Genomic DNA, 24765 nt, shown 5'->3' with positions numbered 1-24765 from the left:
TTTAAAAACAAAGTAATGACTTAGAGTTGATTCCACAGACAGAGAGTGGCTAGGCTATAGACCCAAGATCCAAGTTAAAAGATAAGAAATCACTTAGATGTGTGACAGCAGAAATTACCATAAGCCGAAGGCTCAGGCAGACATTTCTCCTACTTAGAATACAACTGATCAAACATATTAGCAACATATGCTGCCTCTTAACTTCTGCTTTAACTTGTCTGGACCCACTGTAGGGGTTATGATTCTGTGTATGTAAAACCATTAAGTTGTCTTCCCTTTTTTCTAATAACTCAAAATTTCAATCTGAGTTCTGAGGTCTATGCAAGTATTACGACCGCTTAAATGAGAAATTCTTCGTATATTGTATTTCCCCACCATGTGATATCAATCTATAGTATACTCAAATAAAATGTTTACTATATATTTTATTATTTGCAAATATTATATAATGAAAGTAACTATTTCCAAGTTATATACAAAATCTGATGAATGTCAGTGCAGCTTCTTTTGACATTAACAGTGATAGTTTTTGATTTGTTTACAGTAGAAGGGCAAACACCTAGAGAGACTGCTTACTTAATCAAAAAGCTGGGGGCAAATAAATTTATCCTCATAACGAAGATCAAAGACTCAGAGCTGGAGGACTGAAGGAGGATGTGACAATTAGATGTATTTAAATCTAGGGAAAAAATGGAAAAGTAAAAGTATACACGCAAATGACGTTTCTAAAATCTAGAATACTTTTTTGCAATAAGATGTTGGGATAGAAATTTTAACCCACCAGGAATATTAAATTTCTTTGACAGATTTCCCCTCTTATATCTAAAAATCAAAGACATGTTCTCTAAGTACATTTTATTTTTGAAATAATATTTTAGAAGTAGTTTGGTCACTGCAGATGTGAACTGTTTACTCCCATCTTATTATTTACTCTCTCAATCTTCTTGATTAGCATTTGAAAACAACTAAATTTATTTTAAATTTTAAAACATATAATTTTCTTATTTTTATAACTCCTACAACTAAAAATAACAATTGTATTTTCTTGAAGTATGCACATAGCTACCTCAGTAAAAAAAAAAAGTCTTTTTCTGTCATAATGAATATCCCATCAAGATGACACTTTAATATGGATACTAAAGAATAGATTAACTTAATTTCAGTAATCATTAGCTATGCAAACTACTTCTGTTGAAGGAAGTAAATTATAGTGACCTATGTGTGTACAACCTTTCTAAGGTTATACATGTATATAAATTTTATACTCACATATGCATACTCTCTCCAGGTAGTAGATACATGTTAAGATTTTCATAACTAATGCTGGTAAACGAATGAATGTTTTGGTTTTTTTCTAATTTTGTTAGAATATTCTTGATACATTGTATTGGTTTCAAATAAAAAGATGATTACTCTTTGGTTTCCCTCCAAATGGGAATGGTTTTATCCCCAAAATGATAAACCCTGAACCTTTTAATATATACTTTATTCTTTTTATGGCAACAAGTATCCAAAGAAAATACAAAACAATGAAACCATATTAATTCAAATAATCTCCAATCAAAATTATTCGTGGTTCCTATTCCCTTAAAATAATGCTAAATCATAAACTAATTAAATTTAAAAAAATTAAATACACTAGTTACCTATGTAGAGATATTCCCTTCTCTCCATTAAACAAATGATTACAGAGGACTGTTCTATATTTGTTATTATTCCAGCATCACAGTTCAGAATTCCATATTCTGAAGATTAGAAGAGAAGGCGGTAAATATCCCCAAGTAAAAGATATCTGAATATACGAACTCATTTTGTCTCCATCTCTTATGATGCCTATATTAATAATAACCAACATACAAATTACAAGTGTTATCAAAACCTGTAAAGAAATTGTAAAAGAAAAAGGATCCAGTAATTAATCTAGAAAAATAATAAGCCTTTAAATATTTTTGAATGAAGGTGAATCAGAAAGATGACTTTCAGGCCCTAACTTGTTACATAATATGCTATAGTATTGATAGTTTAAACTGATAAAGAAGAAAATTCATTTCAGAGGTAAAGCCTGGTTCCACGGGTGAAGGTGGATAAAGTCATTATGAAATTACCAATTTTTAATTTTCTCTCCTCAAACTCATTTCCTCTTCTTTTTGCCCCCTTTTCACCAGCTGACCACATCTAGCTCCTCTATGTTCCCTTACACTCTACTGAAGGAATGTCCTTCATTTCCCTAAATAGCACAATTTTCAGAGAAGTGAAGGCAACAGGAATTAGTAGAGCTGTCATCTTAGAAAGAGACATGTTACTGTATTCTCTGAATTAGTCTGGAGGGCTGCAACATAGGACAAAGAGAAATAACCATAAGAAAAATATTATTGATAACTACAATGGTGCAAAAATTATTGGCAACTACAATATACCTCTCCTCATAAAACCTTTCATTTTCATAAAAATTTAAAAATGACTCTATAATCTGTTGCAAACTAAAATGTCATAAAAATTTTTATACTATAGAAATGTCTTCTATAGTTTTGCTATGACTATAGAAGATAAACGAATGAAGCAAAATGCAAGGCAAGGATGCATAAAATTGCTACCATGTATTATTTTCAGGGCAGAGCCAGATCTATATAGGGAACACAAGATATTTCAAAATGAAAGCTATTTGTTGTCTTTATAATTTTACAGAATTAAAATCAATATTAGAACATTTAAAAAAATTCCAGCAAAAGTATCACATATACATACCAAGATATTACATATGTGTATATATGTAGAGGTATGTGTGTATATATATATATATAAAATCATAGATTTTAAGTAATAATACTAAATTATTTTAAACAGTATATAGAATATACCCCCACACCCCATTTCTATCAGTAAGAAAATAATCAACCTGCATGAACTGGAATCAGATTCATTTTCTTCTTCACTAGTGCCATCATCCACTTCTGGTCTATCCAGCCAGTGTGCACCGCCACAATCTTCTGCTGTAAACTCAAACGCAGGGACTTCAGAGGTGGATGCCATTGGCCAAGAAGGTGAATTCTGAAAATCCAGTTGGCTGGACCTTCGGTAACCAATTGAAGCCAAAGGCAATTGTAGGCTACACGGATCTAAAAACTTTCTCCCACCGTTTGCTCCAGTCTGTCCTCGATTCCAAAATTCTCCCTGCTGGCTGTCAACTGTAGAATTCGGAGATGATCCTTGATGGCTAAACCACCTCCATCTGATTTTCAAAATCTGCTTCACATCAAACTCTTTACGAGAACCAGACATCCTCAGAGAAACCAAGTGATCGTCTAGGCAACGGGCAAAAAGCACTGCACAGAGATTTGTGCATCCAACCAAGACAAGAGAAGTATATGCCCTGTTGTACACAATAAACAAATTGAAAGGAAAATAAATCACATTCACATATATATCTACATTTACTTTTATACCAATATATCAGATTATAGAGAACAAAGGACAATGAAAAAAAGATGAAACACGGTGGAACATTCCATTCAATCAGAGCAAACTCTCATCCACCTATCCTGAAACAGCTAGACCACTGTCCCCTACTCTCCTTTCCCTTACTGACCATTAGCTCTCACAAACACTGACAGCATTCATTAAAGTCCTTTTAAACGCAGAACACCACCCCCTTTTCTTAAACCACAAATGACAGTGACAGAAAGCACTATCCCGTAGTCGCAGTGTCTCAGTCTCTGCTGCTTAGTATATTAACTCTTTTATTGCTGAAACAAGAAATGTATGCCACAGCATTTTCCTTTGTACTTAAAAATCACTGTAAAACTAAAATGTTTCTATTTTTATACTAAGTTCCTAAATGAGATATCACAAAACAACAGGTTGTTTTAAAGTTTTTTTAAATTAGATGAGTTATAGTGATTTTCAAGCTGGCTCTTTGGATGCAGGGTCAGGAAGAAGGAGGAGTACAAAGGTGGGGTTCCCATTCACTGCTCTCCACTTCTATCTTCTCCCTTCAGGAAAGGAGTGTGTTTCATTAATATAGTAAGATCTGGGTAAGACTTCATCTGAGCAAAGAATATTGAGAAGACTAAGAAGAAAGAAAAAGTCTGAAAACTACAAAGGATCAAAATACGACAGTACTTATTCTTTCTCAAATAAATGACCTGAAGTCCATATTGCTCTATAATTAGGATTGAGCCACTCTGAATTACTACAATAGCCAAATTTCTATGACACTACTTAGGAAAAGGAAAGTGTGGCTCAAGAAAGCTACCTAGGACTGGGATGGGATTATTTCTTGGGTGTATAAGTATCCCGATGGTGCCCTCTGTTGTTGGCAAAACAAAGCAATGGTCTGAACATGGTTACAGCTAAGGAGAATTAATAAAGCAAATAAAAATCTATCAAATGCAATCAAATTTTAAAATATTGAATGATTATTGTGAGCAAGACACTCTATAGGCATTATGGGGGAACAGATACATACATCTTGGTTCCTACCCTCAAAAATAATTAAATCGAGTTACTGAAACAACAAAATTGATAACTTAAGTATAAGAAATATTATAATGCTGCAGTATTAACATTTTGTCATCTACAAAAACAGAGTTTGAGTTTTCAGGGTGCTCAATATCTAGTGCTATATCAAAATGACAAAATAAATGACAAAAAAAGCTGCTTTGGAGGCTTACAAAAATATTGTGAGGTATATCTTAACCTCACACAGCTCTTTAGGAGAATAAAAATTATTCAGAGAAATAAGACTAATAGGCATGAAAAGCCATATATAATTTTGTGCCAAATACTGTAGGACAAACCATAAATACTATAAGAAAGAGAAAGGAGATATCAGGATGGTGTGGAGTGCTATGGGCCAGTTTCATTAGGGAGAAGGCTTCTAAGAATAGTAAGAAGTTTTACAGCCAGAATGATGAAAGATTTTATAAAGGAAGAAAGATATTAACAAAGCATGAAGTGAGCACACTGACAAAGAAAGAAGGGGGAATATCAGTTTGATCAGCCAACCAGAAATACCTAATTAATATTAAGGAGTAATAAGAGATAAATTTGGATGCATAAGATGACATAAAATGCCCTGAACACACATCAAAGGTGTAAAGGCTAGCAGGCAATGTTAAGTGGACTGTTGAACGGGGCAATGTTTTAGAAAATTAATTTGGCAGTAGTATGCAGGATGCATTAGAGAATGAAATGACACCATTCCCTCTCCTCTCACCTCTGTCAGACTCCTTTTATCAACACCCTTCTAACTCCACTCTACCTATCCAACTTTGTTTCTAACTATTTTCCAAATGGACACACTGCTTCATCAGTTAAGACAAAGTCTACTGTGCTTCCTGTTTTACATGCTGTTTGTGTCCCTATTTCTCTGGTTTTGAAATCCCACTCATCCCTCAAGGTTTAGCACAGATACTGCTGCCCTTAGAAAGGCTTCTCCAATTACTCTAGCCTTGTGGTTCTCAACAAAGGCAGCAACAGCTCTCTGCTCCCACACCCCAGAAAGGCTTCTGGAAGAAGGGGGCATGGATTTTTAGTTGTTGGAATGACAAGAGAGGGCTATGGGCATTGAATGGGCAGGGGCCAGAGACGGTAAACATCTTGCAGTGCATGGTATAGACCCACACAATGAAGAAATGCCACTGTAGTAGTTCATAATGATCTTGCCATCACTGTCTTCATGCAAATAAGAATTTACGAAGCATTTACATGTTTAAGGCACCACAAGAGGTAGAAAAATAAATAACAAAGATCTTTCTTTAAAGAGGGCTATACTCTGGTAGAGAAAAGGATAATTAAACGAACATTACAAATAAAGAATACATTTTGATATATATAATTTTATATAAATATAATTTCTAATTTCAAATTCAATCTGTCAACATGAGAACAATTACCAGAGAGTCCATTTACACTGTGCCAGCTCCAAAAGCTAATTTTAATTGTTTTGCTGTTTGGTTGATTGGTTGGAGCCTGAACACAAGAGTGGACTTCATTAAAGACCACTGAGATGGGCTTCCCTGGTACCGCAGTACGTAAGAATCCTCCTGCCAATGCAGGGGACACAGGTTCGAGCCCTGGTCCAGGAAGATCCCACATGCTGCGGAGCAACTAAGCCCATGCGCCACAACTATTGAGCCTGCGCTCTACAGCCTGCGTGCCACAACTACTGAAGCCCGCATGCCTAGAGCTTGTGCTCCGCAACAAGAGAAGCCACTGCAGTGAGAAGCCCGTGTACCACAACGACGAGTAGCCCCTGCTTGCCCCAACTAGAGAAAGCCCACGTGCAGCAATGAAGACCCAATGCAGCCAAAAATAAATAAAGTTTAAAAAATTTATTAAAAAAGACCACTGATATGCAAGACATTTCCCGATATAGAGAAGAAATCCAAAGATGTGAACGTTAAAATGTTGAACCATGCCTCCACTCCCAAGAGGGGCCAAAGACCCTCTTCACCAAGGTAGTGAGATATACATTAAATAAATACCTCTTTAATGTAGTAGCTCTTCTGAGTAGACTAGAGATGCATATGGGAGATTAGCCACTGAAATAGGCTTTCTGATTTTAAAGGGATACTAGGATCTTGGGTTGACAAAGGCCAAGTAGCAGCCTTTAACCACTGCTGTAATAGTCATGGGTTTGGTTACATGCATACATACATACATACGCATGTATATACAAAAGCTCACCACCACCCCAACCTTTTGTATTGGTGGACTCATACTGCATGCTTTTTTCACTGAGACACTTATTTTGTCAATCTTCCTCCTTCTTCCTGGTAATCAATGTCGACAGCTTGGTGTACAGCCTTTCACACCTTTCTCTTTGTTTATAAAATTCATATCCAAACTTATATACACATATATAGGAGTTTTTGTTATTGTTTTATAAAAGAGATCATACTGTATACATATTTTTGGCATTTTGCTTTTCCCACCAAAATTATATACATGGAAATATAAACTAATAATGATCTTTTTAATAGTTGCATAATATTCCATAATTGTAAAACACAATTTATTAAACTACTTCCTTGCTAGTGGGCATGCAAATTGATTTCAGTTTTTTTTGTTTTATGCTATTAAGATAATGTTGAAATAAACATCCTTGTGAGGTTTTTGTATCTCTGGAATTTATTCACAGGAGTGGAACTGCTGGGTTGCAAGTATGTGCATCTTAAATTTGAAAAGATAGTTTACTTTCCTGAAATTTATATTTTCAAAAGTAAAGTGAGTATATCCTCATTCATTTTCACAGGCCCACCAGTCAACAATAAGTATTATAATTCTTTATATTTCTAATATGAGCCCTCTATTATCAACATCATTTTGATATAAACCACCCTTTTCCCACTGAATTGAGGTATTATTTTTGTTATGAATTTTAACAGTTCAGGATGCTAATTCTGTTGCACCATTTGTCTATTTTTATGCCAATATTAGTGTTTTAATTACAGTACAGTTACAATGTTTATTATTTGTTAAAGCAAGTTCCTATCTACACATATAGTCTTTTACAATAAATTTTAAACTAATTTTGAATATGTACTCTTCTATATATACTTTAAAATAATATTACCCAATCCTCTCAACAAAAATCTCCAACCCTAGGGACTTCCCTGGTGGTCCAGTGGCTAAAACTCCATGCTCCCAGTGCAGGGGGCCCAGGTTTGATCCCACATGCTGCAACTAAAAGATCCTGCACACGACTGGCACAGCCAAATAAATAAATAAATATTTTTTAAAAAATCCAACCCTATTGAGATTCTAATTGGAATTGCATTAAATTTGTGTATTAATTTTAAGATGGTTGGCATTTTATGATATCAAGGCTTCACATCCAAGCATGTTTTTTAGTTTGTTCAGATCTTATGCTCATTAATAAGATTTTTAAATCTTTTAACTATACGTCCTGTGCCTTTCTTATTAAAATTTTTATCATGTTCTTTTATTTTCTCTTTTTTCACTGTTGTAAATGCAATAAATTTTTTCTAGCATTTCCACATGGTTATTGCCATTATAATAAAAGTATTAAGTACATTTATCTTATATCCAGTCCTTTTATCATACTTTCTCATTAGCTTTGATATTTTTAAAATTAGTGTTCATTTCTTGATAAGTTAGAGGCACCTTTGAGACATCTAGGTGGAGATGTCAGGTAGCTGGATAAATGTTCCTGGAGCTCAGATCCAAGCTCCAAGGAACTCTAACAGATGAAGGCAAAGGACACTAAGAAGGAACAACCAATGAAGTAGAGGAAAATCAGCAGTGTATGGTGTTAGGCAAGTCAAGGGATAAAGGTGTTTCAACGCAAAAGCCATGGTCACAATGTCAAATGAGAGGTCAGGTACCACGTGAAAAGAAAAATGTCCACTGGAATTGGCAATATAAAAATTTTGCCAAATCAGATAGGAGCAGTTTCAGTAAAGGGTTGGGGACCAAAGCCAGACTGCGGTGGGTTGAGAGTAACGGAAGATGGGAAATAAGAGAGAGCATGTACAGACAACGCCTTCAGAAAATTCTGCTCAATAGTGAGGCTGTGGAATGAGATTACAGCTGGAAGAGTTGAGGAATCAAGGCAATGGATTTGTTTTGCCTGCTTGTTTATTTGTTGATTTTAAAAAACACAGAACATATTAGAATGATGAGACTGATCCAACAGGAAGGTGAGATTGATGATTGCAGGCGAAAGCACTGGAGCAAAAAAAGTGAAGACTTTGATAAAAGAAAAAGGAATGGCACCTAAGCACAGTGGATGGCTTGGATAATCATTGTAGGTGGGATAGTTCCTCTACTGTAAGATTTATGACTTTCTAAATGCATTGATTATTTAAAAAGGAAAGAAAAGACATGCACTAGTCAGTCTATTCAAGTTGAAAACCAAATAAGTCCTCTAAAAGGAGTCATGAAATAATAAAGATTAGAGGAGAAACTAAAGAATTAAGAAATGAAATGACAGAATTAGAGATCTATCTCTTTAAAAATGTGCTGGTACTGATGAATGGGGAGATTGGGATTGACATATATACACTAATATGTATAAAATGGATAACTAATGAGAAACCGCTGTATAAAAAAAAAAAAAAAAGAATCCACCTTCTAATGCCGGGGATATGGGTTTGATCCCTGGTCGGGGAGCTAAGATCCCACATACTGTGGGGTAACTAAGCCCGCACACCTTGACCACTGAGCCCGTGTGCTCTAGAGCTCACACGCCACACACACAAAAAAATTTGCTGGTATCTTCTCTTACCTCCTAGCAAGTTCAATCAAAGAAAAAACAAATTAGAACTTAGAATGAGGATAACATGACCATTAAAATAGAATATTTAAATAAAAGACTTAAAAAATAAAAGATCACTATTGCAACAAAAATTTTAAATGTCATATTGAATAATGGAAATGATGACAAATGGAGAGAATTTAGGTAAGCAAAGTTGGAAAATACTCCTCAAAGACAGAATTTGCTCAAAATCCTTTATAGCTAGGTCTCTAACAATTTTCACCTAAGCTTAAGCCTGTCTAAGCATGGGTATTTTGGGGGAAAATCTTTACTCTAACAAAATACATTAAAAAATGATCTATTCATAAAGTAGCTTGTTATAACCCACTGATAGAAAGGGGTTTACAGAAATATTTCCCAGCTTTAACTGAATTCTTGGGCCAAATACTTTATGAAAAATATGTAGTAAACTTAAGCATTAAGGTTTTCATGGCATGGAATTCAGCATTTATTTAAATAACACTTTGTCTTCTGTCCCATCAACTTTTACTATACAATATAATATTGTTTCACTCAAAAATTTATGCATTTCTGATGAGAAGTCCTTCCTAGGGTAATTATTTATGAAAGAGCAATACATACTAAAAGGCATTACATTGTTAAATTATCAAAATGGTTTGCACAGGCTACTCTATATAAATTAGATCCCTCATCATTCTCTATCCCCTTGACCCTCCTGATTTTTTTCACAGCACTTATCATCCCCTAGCATATTAGATGCTATTCCCTTATTATTAGCTTTACCCTCACCACAAAGTTAGCTGCAGTACAGCTTTGTTTGACTCACTGCTGTAGCCCTAGCACTTAAAACAGTACCTGAAAGACAGGTGCTGAATAAATATTTCTCTAATGAATGAATCCAATAACTATAAGAGCAATAATAAAAGATATATACTTATTATGTACATTTTTGAAATTATAAAATAAACTTAAGGGGCTTCCCTGGGGGCGCAGTGGTTGAGAGTCTGCCTGCTGATGCAGGGGACATGGGTTCGTGCCCCGGTCCGGGAAGATCCCACATGCCACGGAGCGGCTAGGCCCGTGAGCCATGGCCGCTGAGCCTGCGTGTCCGGAGCCTGTGCTCCGCAACGGGAGAGGCCACAACAATGAGAGGCCCACGTACCGCAAAAAAAATAAATAAATAAAAATAAACTTAAGAACCAAATGTTAAAAGAATATTAGAAAACATTTACCTCTGGTGACAAAACCTTTTTAGTATTTTTTCAACTTAAGAAAAAAATCACAATATATTACTCAAAGAATTTCTCTTTTCTATTTCATTCTTTAGGCATAAAATTTGTATCACTTTGAAATCTACTGGCTAAACAGCAGATATCTTTTCAGACTGACATTTCTTTCTTCAAACTGATTATCAAATTATATTCTGTACCTCTTTCTTGTTTTAATAACTTTGCTTTACTTAAATTTGAGATACAAAAGCTCACACAGTATTTAAAATAGGTAAGTGTCAATTATGAATACATTATTTTAAAAGTAATTAAGGAATCCACATGCAATTTCTGCTTCAAAACTTCTCATATGTTAGTTTGTGAATTTAAAAGATGACATTACTCAATATGACAATAGCAACACTGAGATGTCATTAAGATACACTGCAGATGAGCTCACTTCAACAGTATGGCTTTTAAAGCTATGGCTTCACTCAACAATTTAAATTACAACCATTTAGTAACTGGTTTATATGTGTAATCATTATTATACAAACCTCTCATCACATAGTGTTTTTAAGAAAACAGTATTTGTTTTATGAGTAATCAATTTTAATGAATCTATTCCTATAGTTTTAAGTGTGTACTACATATTGCATAAAGCACATCAAGAATTAATTTTACTGTACTAACTTAGCAGCACTTCACCTCCCCAATTTTCCCCTCAACTATAAAAAGAATAAGTTACAACACATGATTTCAAAGAACCCTTTAAAGTTTGATAATTCCAGGACACTTTTAAAGCTCTGTCAAATTAGGTCTTTTATGAGAACTTGGCTTATTTTAAAAATTTGAAGACTGATATAATTCCACTAACATTTAAAAATGTATGGCAGCAGGGCTTCCCTGGTGGCGCAGTGGTTGAAAGTCCGCCTGCCGATGCAGGGGACACAGGTTCGTGCCCCGGTCCGGAAGTTCCCACGTGCCACGGAGCGGCTGGGCCCGTGAGCCACGGCTGCTGAGCCTGCGTGCCCGGAGCTTGTGCTCCACAATGGGAGAGGCCACAACAGTGACAGGCCCGCGTACCGCAAAACAAAAAAATGTATGACAGCAGAAAATGTCAGTCAAGTATTTACCCAGGTTAGGAAAGATTTGAGATTTAATTTTAACTTTAATTCCAGAAACAGATATTCTGTACCTCTTCCCCAAACTCATTAAAAGCAAACATTATAAATGGAAAAAAAAATCCTGTATTTATATAAACTCAACAAATTTTGCTATAAGCAGAAAGAACTCAAAGATGAGAAAATAGACAGTAAAATCCATCAGGTCAGGGGCCACTATATCTGTAACAACTTGTATAGTGCACGACATTCAAACTTTTACTGAATTTAAACCAAAGAATAAATGAATAAATTAATGGCACAGACCTTGAAAGATCTTAAAATATAGCAGAAGAGGGTTTTGAATGAAACCCTTACTAATTATCAAGAGGTAGGTATGTCCTTTATTTGAGAGAGGATGAGGTTCTTGAGTTAAGAATTTTGAGGTATACCTCAAAAAAATTAACTTGCTAAGTGAAGAATGGATTTGTGAGGGCAGATGCCATTGGTAGGAAAATCAGAAAACTCTTTGAGGTGGCAGGAAGCAATGAGATCTGAAAAGGGGGTGGGTGTTAAAGATACTACAAAAACAGGCCTGATAAAATGTCTGTGGCAAATGGACAGGAAGAAGTCAAAGACGACAGCATTTTCAAATGTGGGTGGCTGCAAGAATGGTAATATTAACATAAATAAGGAAGTAAGAAGGATACAGTTTCAGGGGGATGGAGTGTAGCTTTAGACAAACTTATCTTTAATTATTTACTTAGCAACAAAATAGCTAGGAATATGGAGTCTAGAGCCATATTTAGCTTATAGTTAAAAATCAATCTACAATCTATTTAAGAAATCAGAAACTTAAAGCGTGGATAGATGAATCCTGGGCTGTTAACATTGGTTATCTTTGCATTCTTTCCACTTTTTACTACAAACACATGGCATCAAAATCTCTTTTGTAATAAAAACAAGCTTAGAAACACACTCTGAAATCCAAAATTAAATTTCTAGCACAATGTTAAATCTTTCACTCTGTTAAAAATATTTGGGAAATATTTCTGATTAAACAGTAAATGAAAATTAAAAATAAGTATTGAATTTAAATTCAGCTGTAACAAGCTAAGAGATTTAGTTTAGCTTTGTAAGTTATACGGTAGATTGAAAACAGCAGTTGAGAACTCTCCTATACACTGAAAACTGAAGACTAATTTCATGGTAATAGCCATCTAATACAAGGATTTTATTTCTTTGTGTACCCTAAAAGTATTGTGATATATACTTATATGAGATCAAGGTGAAAAAAAATGAGTGGGCTAAATTTTAACCTTTAAATTATGTCTCCTTGCTATATGGTCACATAGCATTCCAAACTACTTGCTCAGATAATTCAATAATCTCACTGAAATTATTTACTTAATGTCTGCCTTCTTCCCTAGACTGGAAACTCTATGAAGATTACAGAAAGGACTACGGCTTTTGAAGCACTTACAATACATGAACTGACATTCAATTTTAAAACTGCAATACAGCATGGTAAAAATATACAGGGGCAAGCACAGGATGCTAAGATAGCTGCAGAGGTCAAAGATATATTTCCAGTTAAGCTGGAATTCTAAGTATAATCAAAGCCCCCTTGTTGGATGAAATCCATAGCTGGTCCACTAAATGAAAAAGTTAGTAAGCATAAAAATTATATTTACATATTCTTAAAGGTTTTATTTCAATTTAAACATAAATGCACATTCATTCATAAATCTTTTCATATAGGGTTAATGCCACATATTTGACGTGGGCCTCCTACTGAGTTTGGGTCCTCTTTCTTGCATAAGCCATGCTCACAATGACCCATCATCTACGATTTCCACTTATTGCTTCTATAAATGGAGAGAGAACTTAAAAGCACTTCTGAAAGAATATGAATACAGAATCCATTAGTCCAATGGTCTATCCACCACGAGATAAAAAACTTGCGCCAGAATGTAAATTAATGCACTGCTTCCTTCAAGGAGAAAGTTTTACCACAAAAAAAACCTCTCAGCTGAACCAAACAGTGTGCTTAATGATGTAGTTAATTTACATTCTGGTGTGGGCTCCTTATTTCCTTGAGAACCACTAATAGTCTAATGACCAGTTAGCTGGACCATGGACTTGAACACTTTTAACAGCCTCTGGTTTAGGCTTTGATGATGTTCCCCCTAGTCTTTTACAGTTATCCAGCCTTCATCAAATTTGATAGCAAATTTGTTAATAATTCATTTATATTGAGATGACGTCCCAAAGCATCAACTTAATTTTCAAAGAATGAATTCTCTTTTTCTTACACTCTCATGAATTTACATGTTTACCAACGTTTTATAGTTACCATAACAAGCATAACTGTTAAAAATAGGTTTGTGAATAAAAATAACCAACTTTTGGTAAGTACCCAACTCAACAGGTAGGCACAGAGTCATGCAGGTCTGCCGCGGAGTAGCCTACTCAGCCATGAGTGATCACTTGGCCCCTGGGATCAGTAAGTACATTTTACAGAGGGAAAAGAGTGTGTTAGGTTAAAACCATGAGTCAGTTCACAGATAGTTGCTGTCATTTTCCCACATGGTCACTTATTAGTGGTAGCCTAAGTGGTAGAGCAGAAAGAACTTGAGTCAATAATTGAGCTACTCACCAGCTAGCTGTATAATTTGGACAAATCACTTTACCTCCTCGATCTTCAGTTTTCTCTTAAGATAAATGGACTAAGTAAGTAGCATGTGGAAGAACTGAGTAAGAATGTGAATTTGTAAAACCAGCTACCACTTCCTCAGTGTGCAAATGTGCAGGGTAACACGGAATACTTTACATTGAATTGGGCATTCAGTTGTCACAGGCACTTGGGCAAACAGGGGTCATTCCGCTTTCCCCTTACACGTGAGGACCTTGAAGTGAAGTGAGGCTACATGTATCTGTCTGGTGAGTAGCAGGGTTCAATTTGAATCCAAGACTGGCTCTAAAGACCATACACTGTCAAGTACATCACACTGCTTCTTGCTTTTAAAGTATTCTCATTTGCAACCCACAGCTACCTTGTTAGAAGGTAGAGTAGGTATTTACCCTCATTGTCCAAATTGGGAAGCAGACTCAGAGTGTAGCTAAGTCTAGGTTATCAAGGTTAGCTATCTAGAAGAGAGCCATAGAGCAGACTTAAATGCTTTATCAGTAAGACTGACCAAACTAAAAGCAAAAAGACAATAAGCAAGAAAAAAAGAGTACTTACCATATCACTCCTAATATAACAAAATACTAAGTTCATCATTATTGCAATTAAGTGCCAATATGGCATTTATTCACCAAGTACAAATGCCTCACAGATTTTGCCCCACTTGGCTCCCTCCCAACTTCTGTCACTATTTCTTATAGTGTGAAGTGCTGACCCACATTAACGTCAAAAGTACCTTTTCATCCCTCAATTGTCCATTGGTACTAACAGCTTGTAGTAGAACAAGTTACATTTTAAAAATCAGCTAAACTAATATTATATGGCCTTTTAATCCCCAACTCATCTATAAAAGTTATCACAATTGATACTTTGAAGACCATAGCATGATTATAACAAAATATTGACTTTAAAAACAGCCCTTTGGGGCTTCCCTGGTGGCACAGTGGTTGAGAGTCCGCCTGCTGATGCAGGGGACACAGGTTTGTGCCTCGGTCTGGGGGGATCCCACATGCCATGGAGCGGCTAGGCCCGTGAGCCATGGCCGCTGAGCCTGCGCGTCCGGAGCCTGTGCTCCGCAACGGGAGAGGCCGCAACAGTGAGAGGCCCGTGTACCGCAAAAAAAACAAAAAACAAACAAACAAAAAGAAAACAGCCCTTTGACTTGATGACAGGTCAAAACGAAAGACTTCCTTAGCACCACCTCCTTAGATTTTGTGAATTTAAGTATGTATTTGCTGCGGCACAAGGATGAAAATCATACCATAAATCTGATGGCAAACCACTGCTAAATTCCTGCTGGATACTTTATGTTTGGCATGTGCACATAGCTGTCTTATGTACCATAAAAAGTAATAATCTGTATAACCATAATTTTGTCTTTTACTGACCTGAACCAAATCCAGTAAGTGTTTGTCTTCTTTGTAGCTTTATGGTGATGGAAAAAAGTAATCAATCAGTACTCTCTAGACACAAATATAATCAAGCAAAATTGCCTGAGTTCTTGGAACATAATGAGCCCATCACAGATCAACTTGACTCTGCTGTAGGATCAATCAGATTTTATGAACTGTATTTTATATTAGATAGAACAGTGTAAGCTGGGTAAGGAAAGGGTAAAAAGGGCAATGTAAGCAATAGAGAGGAGAAAAACATGAAGCACTAGGTTTCTCAACTGCTCATAATTAGAAATGGTTAATCACTACAAATGTTAAACCAGTTAGCTATTAAAGAAACTCCCTGGCTTGCCCTACAACCAGGCCTAAAAAACCCAAACCAAACCAAAAAAAAAGGGGAAAAGAAAGAAAGAAAGAAAAGAAGTGAAAAAGCCACCAAAAGACTGTTCTATAATTTAACTCTGGCAAAAAGCAAACTAAGGCATGCTAGTGAGTAAAATGGCGATCAGTGGAGACCAGTGGAGGCGAGGATTATTTCTTAGTGTTAATCTAATGTTCTCAGGCAGTTCACAGCAGTCCTCCCAAACTCTCAGTCTTCAAGTTGGGGGTTGGGGGGGATGGCAAATAAATTTTAAAAGATGAACTGGTTCCATCCAGTGGACCATGTTGAAGCTGTCCAGCAATTCTAAACTGCAGAGCATAGAATTGAATATTCCCTCTTTCTGCTTATAAGAGAAATATCTCCCCAAAGAAAGGCAAATATTTACTAGAAATGAACCAAACAGCCTCAAATTTAAATCTCTTCTAATTTGCTCTTCACACTATAGCCAAAGTTAACCTTCCAAAGTGTAATTCTTGACATCACTCTTACTTAAAACTTTTTTTCCCCTGATCACCTACAAGATAAATAAAAGCCAAGGTCTTTAGTATGGAATTCAGTGTTTTTGACAACCTAGTAGTCCTTGCCTACCTTTCCAGTCTTCCCTTTCTCTCAAGCTCTCTATTTCACACTTTCTGTCACGAAGAGTTAAAACACACTACATTAACATAAGCAAAATGAATATTATTGAGTACTTCCCAAATGAAAAGGACTATGGAAGACACTGTGGATAATGACAAGTGTGGGTAAAATCTTTTTCCCGGGCTTCCCTGGTGGCGCAGTGGTTGAGAGTCCGCCTGCCAATGCAGGGGACACAGGTTCGTGCCCCGGTCCGGGAAGATCCCACATGCCGCAGAGCAGCTAGGCCTGTGAGCCATGGCCGCTGAGCCTGCGCGTCCGGAGCCTGTGCTCCGCAACGGGAGAGGCCACAACAGTGAGAGGCCGCGTACCACCAAAAAAAAAAAAAAAAAAAAATTTTTCCCTTCTACTACTAACTTTCAACTAACTCTCTTGGCTCTATTCCCCTGGCAATCTGATGGAAGTATGTATGCCGACTATGTTACCTGGCAACATTGCTTATGATAAAAATGATCCCCCATTAGTAAATTTGCATCTGGATTCAGAGGAATGATAAATGAACTATAAATACCTCTTAAGAAGCCATAGCTTTGACTTTCCTAAGTGTGGTGGCTCTTGTAATTGGCACATTCCCTGTGGGGACCCTGGAAGCTAAGTCTATGGAATCCTGTAAGAGAGAACTGTCGCCTGTGGGACACGAGGATTTTAAGCCAACTCAGCTCCCGCATCTTCCTGTTGTGAGCTTTGTCTCCTTGCACCTAAGCTTTCACAGGGAGAGATGTCTCCCAGGTGGCTACAAGAACGGCTTACGTGGCCTGCTGTGAGGATTACAACCACTGATGAGTAATATGTGATGCTGCCTTGCTGGCAAGCTGTGGTTCCTGTCTGGTAGCCTTCTGAGTAAACAAGCCTGTGGTAGTTTTACAAGTCTGAACCCAAGAAGACCCATTCATTTGCACAGCAACAAGACTATAAGAATGTCTTAGAATGACGTTCCAGATGTTCTACAATCTGAACCCAACCCCTTCCTCTTTCTTTTTTTAGCCTAACATGTATCCCTGTCAAATCCCACCTGATCTCTTACACAGCTTTTACTCGCCTTCCTCTGTTGTTATTTGTTCCTGGGGATCCCCTCTTCCAGGTAACATATACTACCTCTCCACAGTCCATCCCTTCAGCCATCTGCTAAGGTGAAGCTACGGACGTTTTTCCAAAACTAAAGGAGATATTGCATAGGTAAAGAATGCCAAGGGAACTTTTCTAGAGAAGCTAAGTACACAGTTTACAGAAAAAGAATGGAAATTTATCAAGAATAAAAATAGGTTAAGTTGGTGGGGAAATATGGCGATCATGTTAAAGGGTAAAATGCCAAGTAGAGTGTCTGTCTAGACCAATTTGGAGGATAGAAAAGAACAGCGTAAAGCAGTCTATTAAGTGCTCCCTTCTGCATTATTAACCATGGGAAGAAACCAGGGAGCCCTGCATTAGCATCAAAAGTAGGTGACTTATAAGAATTAGACAATTCAGTAGTCTGTACCTTGGGAGAGGGAGAAGGGATGGCTAAAAGGATTACAATGGAGATGGCATTTGCCAGTGTTCGGGGAGGGGATATTGTTGCCACAAGTCAGCTCTAGTTCTACCCTCTTATCCTGATTATTCTAATCAGCCTGTCCCAGGATATTTGCAAGCTGATGTTAATTATGTAGAACTTTCACCAGCATCACAGGTTTCTTTCATCCTAAGCTATTAGAACTGCCTCCTTTATTACAAAGTTGTCAATTACCCTAACTTGTTATATTGATATTTTAGGGCCAACTCTATTATTTTCAAATTCTGATAGTGGTTAACTTAAGAACTAACCAAGATGTGGCACTTAGAAAAAAAGTAGTTAATTTGGAATTGCTAAAGGCTCTAGTTAGTTTCCTTTAAGTGTGTGAACTCTTAGGTTAAACACACCCATTTAACAGCAGAATAGAGAAAACCAGTCAACAGAGAAAAAGAGGAATTAAGTATACGTGCAGAGAGAGACACTGGCAAGAAATCATATAGACCTGGAGAGGGGCAAGCAACCCAGCTCCTAACTTTCTGTTATTGATGCCAGTTGCCTCTGAGACTCAGCTGCACTTCTTGCCCTTGGATTCTTTGACATAAAGCTATATCCCTTTTCTAACAAAACATCCTTTTTGCTTAAATTAGTTTAACTAATTTTCTATAACTTGTCACCAAATAATCCCTAAGGCCAAAAAAGATGGTTAGAGGCATAGTGTAACAATGTATATATACAAAGTCAGGTTTTATCATATTGAAAGATTCTGTTAATTTTTTTTTTAATGTTGTTTTAAAGAGAAAGGGAAAGAGAGAGAACTCAATTATAGTTATTTTCTGTTGGGGTATAAACTTTCCATTCATCTTTTTATCCTCATGGTATCTAACATCCTGCCTCATACACACCACATTTAACAAATGTTTATTGAATGGACATATAATTAAAAAATAATGAAATCCACTTGGCCAGTTTGTCTAATTGGGAGTTTTCAAAAGCATTTCAGTTCCAATTAATAAAATACGTTCTTTAAATTCTCATTAGCATAATTCTACGATTACATATATATATACACAAAGGAATGCTGTTTTCTATTCTCTAAATAGAATACTGAAAAACACAATCTGGATCTGATTTATTCAGATTTTGTATTAACTTGTGGTACTATAAAGTCTGCTTAGGTTGTTCTTAAGACTATTCCCATTCTCCTCCTTCTGGGCACGAGATAGAATTGCAGTTCTCCACCTCCTTGAAGTTGGGTTGCAGTCATATGACTTGTTTGGCCAATGAAATGGCAGTAGAAGTTACTGTGTCACTTTCATGAAGAGCCTTAAGAGCCAATGTGCAATTTATCACATCTTCTCCCCTCCCTAACAAATGTGGAAGCAGGTGTTGAGATGGAGCCTCTGACAACCTGGAGCTCTAAATGATTACTGCAACAGAGCTCTCCTGCTGACCCTAACTGAGCCTGACTGAGCAACAAACCTTTGTTGTTTTAAACCACTAAGATGTGAGGGCTTTTGTTACCACATCATTATTTATCCTACCTGATATACTCTGCAAACCCCTCTCGTTGTCTTCAGAATGGTAACATTTTGTACAGCACTGCATCATTTATAGAATACTTTCTTATAGAAGTATCACTCATTATCCGAACTCTCAAAATCCAAACACAACTGGATGGAGTCAAATAAATTTTTGGACTAATCCCTCATTCTCTCAACCCCTCACTACTTGCTATCTGAAACTCAGAGACCAAATATATTGGAATAGGATGATATTCCTTGCTGTTCAAACTCTTGCCATCTACACTCAAGAACAGAAAAAATTTGGACAGTAAAGGATTCCTGATACATTATTTCATTTGTGCCCTTAAAGCTGTTTTTCTACTGCCCAGTATCTACTAGACTCTCAACATCTATTGAATGAATTGTGTGCTGTCATCATTCTAATCTTACAAATAAGGAAACAGATTCAGAGAGGTTCATAAACTTACTGGAAACAACCCTGCACATTAGTGACACAATCCCAGATTTTCTGGCTCCAAACCCCTTTCCATTATGTACCATGCTTTCCAAGAAGATCTCTTACAGCTACAGAATTCTAGGATTTGATAGTAATAGTACCAACAGTGTTTAGGATAAAAAGTAAATGTTAATGACATATTTACATCCAAGAATAATAAAAGTCAACCTTTAAGGAGTCTACTTGCCTAAACCTAGTTTAATTCAAGACCCTGAGTACCCTGAAGCACAGAACAGGAAAAAGTTCTCGAGATCATTTGGCAATTTGCAGAACAACGAGGAACTATAAAAAGAACTCCAGGGAAAAGCAGCCCTTTCCTTTGATATATAGTATTTTAAAATTCTGACTTTTAGGGACTTCCCTGGAGGTCCAGTGGTCAAAACTCTGCACATCCAACACAGGGGTCGAGGGTTTGATCCCTGGTCAGGGAACTAAGATCCCATATGCAGCACAGCCAAAAAAAAAAATTCTGACTTTTAGATTATCTTCAGTTTGGCTCTTAATAAACTGGCTAACCTCAAACCCTTTGCTCTCTAATTCTTATCAAACCTCAGCTGTAAGAAATATTCACATAGAATCACCTGAAGGGGGCTTCCCTGGGGGCGTAGTGGTCAAGAATCTGCCTGCCAACGCAGGTGACAGGGTTTCGAGCCCTGGTCCGGGAAGATCCCACATGCCGCGGAGCAACTAAGCCCGTGCGCCACAACTACTGAGCCTGCACTCTAGAGCTCACGAGCCACAACTACTGAGCCCATGTGCCATAACTACTGAAGCTCATGCGCCCAAAGCCAGTGTTCCGCAACGAGAAGCCACCACAATGAGAAGCCCGCGCACCACAACGAAGAGTAGCCCCCGCTCGCCGCAACTGGAGAACGCCCGGGCGCAGCAACGAAGACCCAACGCAGCCAAAAATAAATAAATTTAAAAAAATAATAAATAAATTAATTAATTAAAAAAAAAAGAATCACCTGAAGGATAGGCAATCCACCCATTTCTACAGGTTCAGTGGTTCTCAATTTGTGTTCCATAGTCAAATAATTTTGGAAAAGGTCACACAATACATCCCCCTTTAAGACAGTAAACTTGAACATTAGCCAAGAAATTGAGGAAAAAAACCTTGAAATTTGTCTAACCCAGTTATCTCAAACTTATTTGAGCTCAGAATCTTATTTTAAGAAATAAACTACTAATTTCTGAGGCCTAAGAACACAGTTCGGGAAATACTGTTCTAGGTAATTCTAAACATTATGAATGGATAAAGTTAAGCCTTCAGAGAACTCACCTTTAGAGTCTTACCATTGTCCTATACTGAAGAACACTGTTAACCAAAATTCCTCAGTTTCTGTAGGGATATTTTAAAGCTGTTGTCAACTGTATCACAACAATCTTCCTTTTTATTAGGGCCCATGAGAAAATGTTCCTCTCAGGTCTCATTACTAGAAAATGTCGTGCTTATGCAGGAGAACTGGTTTGTTTTTATCTTGGAATTAGAAACACACTGAAACTTATTTTATTCCACTCTCTCTTTTTTCCGCCTGGCTGCTAGGGAAGCCCAGAGCCAAAACGGTCACTCACCTCTAGTACAGGATCTTATGCACTTGGTATTATCTTACCCTTGACTTCGTAGTCATATTTTCCCTGCTCTGCCTCAATTTTTCTCATTTAGTTTTGTTTTACCCTACAATACTATATGGACACTAAGTTGCTTCAAATCATTTTTGAATCTATTGTATACACTAAGTCCTATTTTCTTACAATTTCATATTGATATCTCCCTACATGTCCCATTACCCCAAAATATCAGTGTCACCTTTGTGTAAAAGTATCCACATAGTTATGACAAGCCAATAGAACATACACATTCACAATACAATCAAACTTGCAACGCTTAAACCAGAAGAAAAGTTACTACTGGTTTTTCAGCGGTCTAATACCAAAAAGACTTATTAAACTCTTTTGGAAACGTAAGGACAACTACCATTTATTGGGTACCAGTAACTGCTAGGCACTTAACACACAACAGTTTCACTTTATTATTTGTTTTAAAGAAGGACATTGGCATTATACGTGACCCCTGGAAAGATGCACAAGAAACTGGTAATATTGGTGGGTGGGGCGAGAGACTTTGTGTATCTCTTTTGTACCGTTTGAATTTTAGGAATCTATTACTCAAAAAATTTTTTTAAAAAACGGAATGATAATATAGACGGCAGAAGTGCTTTACTCTTTGATTCAATAAACTTTCTTCGTCAGCTTTTGATCCCTGCGTATGCACTGAAACGCCTAAATGAAAAAGTTTCAACCAGACACGCCGGTTTTTATTGAAATAAAGTCTCTTTCTGATTCTCCACACTCCGGGGCTGAGGCAATTATATACTTAAAAACTTAGATTATGATCGCCTGCGGGTAACAATTAAAAAAAAATTCGATATGGTTTCCACTTTGTTTTACTGGTAGAAGAGGACGGGGAGGAAGCACTGATTCTGGACAGCAGCCCACGCCGCAGCAGGCCTGCCACAAACGCCGCGTCCAGAACTTTGTACAACTCGAGGGCAGCCCAGACGCCGCTCAGGACTCTCGGCTGCGCGGCGGGAGACCCGGCCGGGGTTCGAGCCCCGGGCGCGGCTCGGGGAAGTCCCCGCCTAGCCCACCCCTCCGGACCGAGACGCCCCGGGGCCGCCTCACCGAGGGCCCGTCCGGAGTCGGGCAGCCGCGGCCGGGCGGGAAGCTCGCGCGGAGAGGGGAGCGGGCCTCGGCGCGCGGCCGGCCCTCTGCGGCCCCATCCCCGACGCCGAGGAGAAAGTCGCACTTACCGCGTCGGGCTCTGGAGGCGCCCGGTGGTCACGGCGGGGCGGGGCGGCCAGGCGGGAGAAGGAGGGAAAGCGGGGAACGGGGGCCGGCGGGCCGAGGAGAGGGATGCTCGGCCCCTCGGGCGCCCCCAGCCCCTTCCCGGCAGCCTCACCCCCGGCGCCGGCCGGCCCGGAGCCAGCCACTCCACCTCCGTCAGGCCGCACCAGGCCAGTGGGGAGAGAAATTAGTCTGGCAGCCCCGAAGGGGGGGCGAGCGAGCCGGCGGGTGGGGGTCGGGGGTCGGGGGTCGGCTCGCCAGTCAGTCCGGGTGCGGCGCGAGCGGCTGCCCGCCCCGCCCCCTCCAGCCAGGCTCCGCCCCCTCCAGCCAGGCTCCGCCCCTCCCCGCCAGCCCGCCTGCCCCGGGAGACGCCGCCGCCACCCGGTTGGCGGTTTCCCTTGCCCCGGGAGTGGTGCCCGCCGACGGCCCGGGCCCGGGGAGGGAGAGGAGACGGGAGAGGGGCGGGGAGTAGAGGGGAGGCAAGGCCGCAGGCTGCGGGGAGGGGAGCTTGTGGGGGAGGAGAACGTCAGGCTGGGTGGGGCTCTGAGGGGAGGGGGCGGGGCGCGGAGGACCTGACAAAGATTCCGGTTGTTCCCCGCCCCTTGAAACTGGGATAAGGGGGAATTCCTGGGGGTGGAAGTTTAGGAAGAGGTCCCTCTGCAGGGCTGGAAGCCGATCAGAGAGCTGGCCTGTGTTTTTTTGATTCCTTGGAGAACAGGACTGTATTGTCCTAGAGCTTTGGGGGAACTCACCAAGAGTTGCCTCTCTTCTCCAGCCCCTGCAACCCTTCCCCTTGCAACACTCGGATAATTATTGTGCTCCAGGTAGTGGGTTTGTGGGTATTGTGACATAGCAATTATTATCCTCAACTCTGTGGCCATAATCATTGGTTTCCAATGGTGGGTTAATAAGAATTCCGCAAAAGTTGGTTCCTTATTTATTTCTCTAGCGAGCTATATTCTTTATTTCTCTAGTATGTTAATGTATATATATGATAGATGCTGAGAATGTCAGTGACTAGTTTATTCAGCGCCTATATGGCAAACACAAATCTAAAGCGCTTTATATGTGTTAACTCAATCAGTCTTAAGCAAAACAGTTAAGGTCCCTCCCCCACAGAGCTCACGGTGGATAAGGGAGGGAAGGGGTTTCCTTAGTTTGTCTCAGACTGATGTGTAAAGGAAATGTCCACCTGCTTTTTGATCTCAATGTAATGCGTATGTTCATTATTTGCAGTCAGTGAGCCATCTCTATCTATCCTATCTATCCTATCGGTGAGGGCTGCATGTGGTCAGTCGTCCCAAAATGACTTACTAAGGAGGTGTTCAGTACGTGTCCATAATGAAAACCCAATGGAAGCAAATGGTCCAGAAGACTGATGGGTCAAGTCATCAGCAAAACAGCATTACCAAATTGTGGCAACAGCCTGGGGTGCCTGGGAGATCTATTTAGGGATCTATTTTGTACACTCCCTCTTGGGGAAGTGGTTAGAAAAAGCAACATAATGTAAAACAATGAAGCATTGATATGCTAGTTCAAAGTGGATGACCTGATTTTAAACTGTTAAAATCAGGAAGAGATACTTCACAAAATCTACCACTGAGGGCTCCAACCGCAAAGCTCAGGATACATTTTTTATCAGAGCCACCTGGAAGAGACTCCCCACTCCCTCTTTGCAACCTCACCTACCATGCATAGATAAAAATTACTTCAATAGCATTGTCTTTAAGTACACAAGACAACTGTGTAAACCCACA

The 24765-nt window shown here is 38.5% G+C and overlaps 1 protein-coding gene across 1 annotated transcript in view; it reads right to left on the bottom strand.

Annotated features, from left to right (window-relative positions):
- KLHL5 (kelch like family member 5) overlaps positions 1–23126 on the bottom strand; it is a 75280-nt gene extending 52154 nt beyond the window's left edge. Inside the window, exons 1-2 of the mRNA XM_082838067.1 lie at positions 22975–23126; positions 2897–3370 (exon numbers count right to left, since the gene is read on the bottom strand). Coding sequence (XP_082694193.1) covers positions 2897–3279 — 383 coding nt within the window. The 5' untranslated portion in view covers positions 3280–3370; positions 22975–23126. The remainder of the gene's footprint in view (positions 1–2896; positions 3371–22974) is intronic.
- Positions 23127–24765: the final 1639 nt, after the last annotated feature.

This window comes from Leucopleurus acutus (assembly GCF_964270905.1).
Source record: "Leucopleurus acutus genome assembly, chromosome: 4".
Classification (NCBI taxonomy): domain Eukaryota; kingdom Metazoa; phylum Chordata; class Mammalia; order Artiodactyla; family Delphinidae; genus Leucopleurus; species Leucopleurus acutus.
This window is presented reverse-complemented; position numbering and strand designations above follow the sequence as displayed.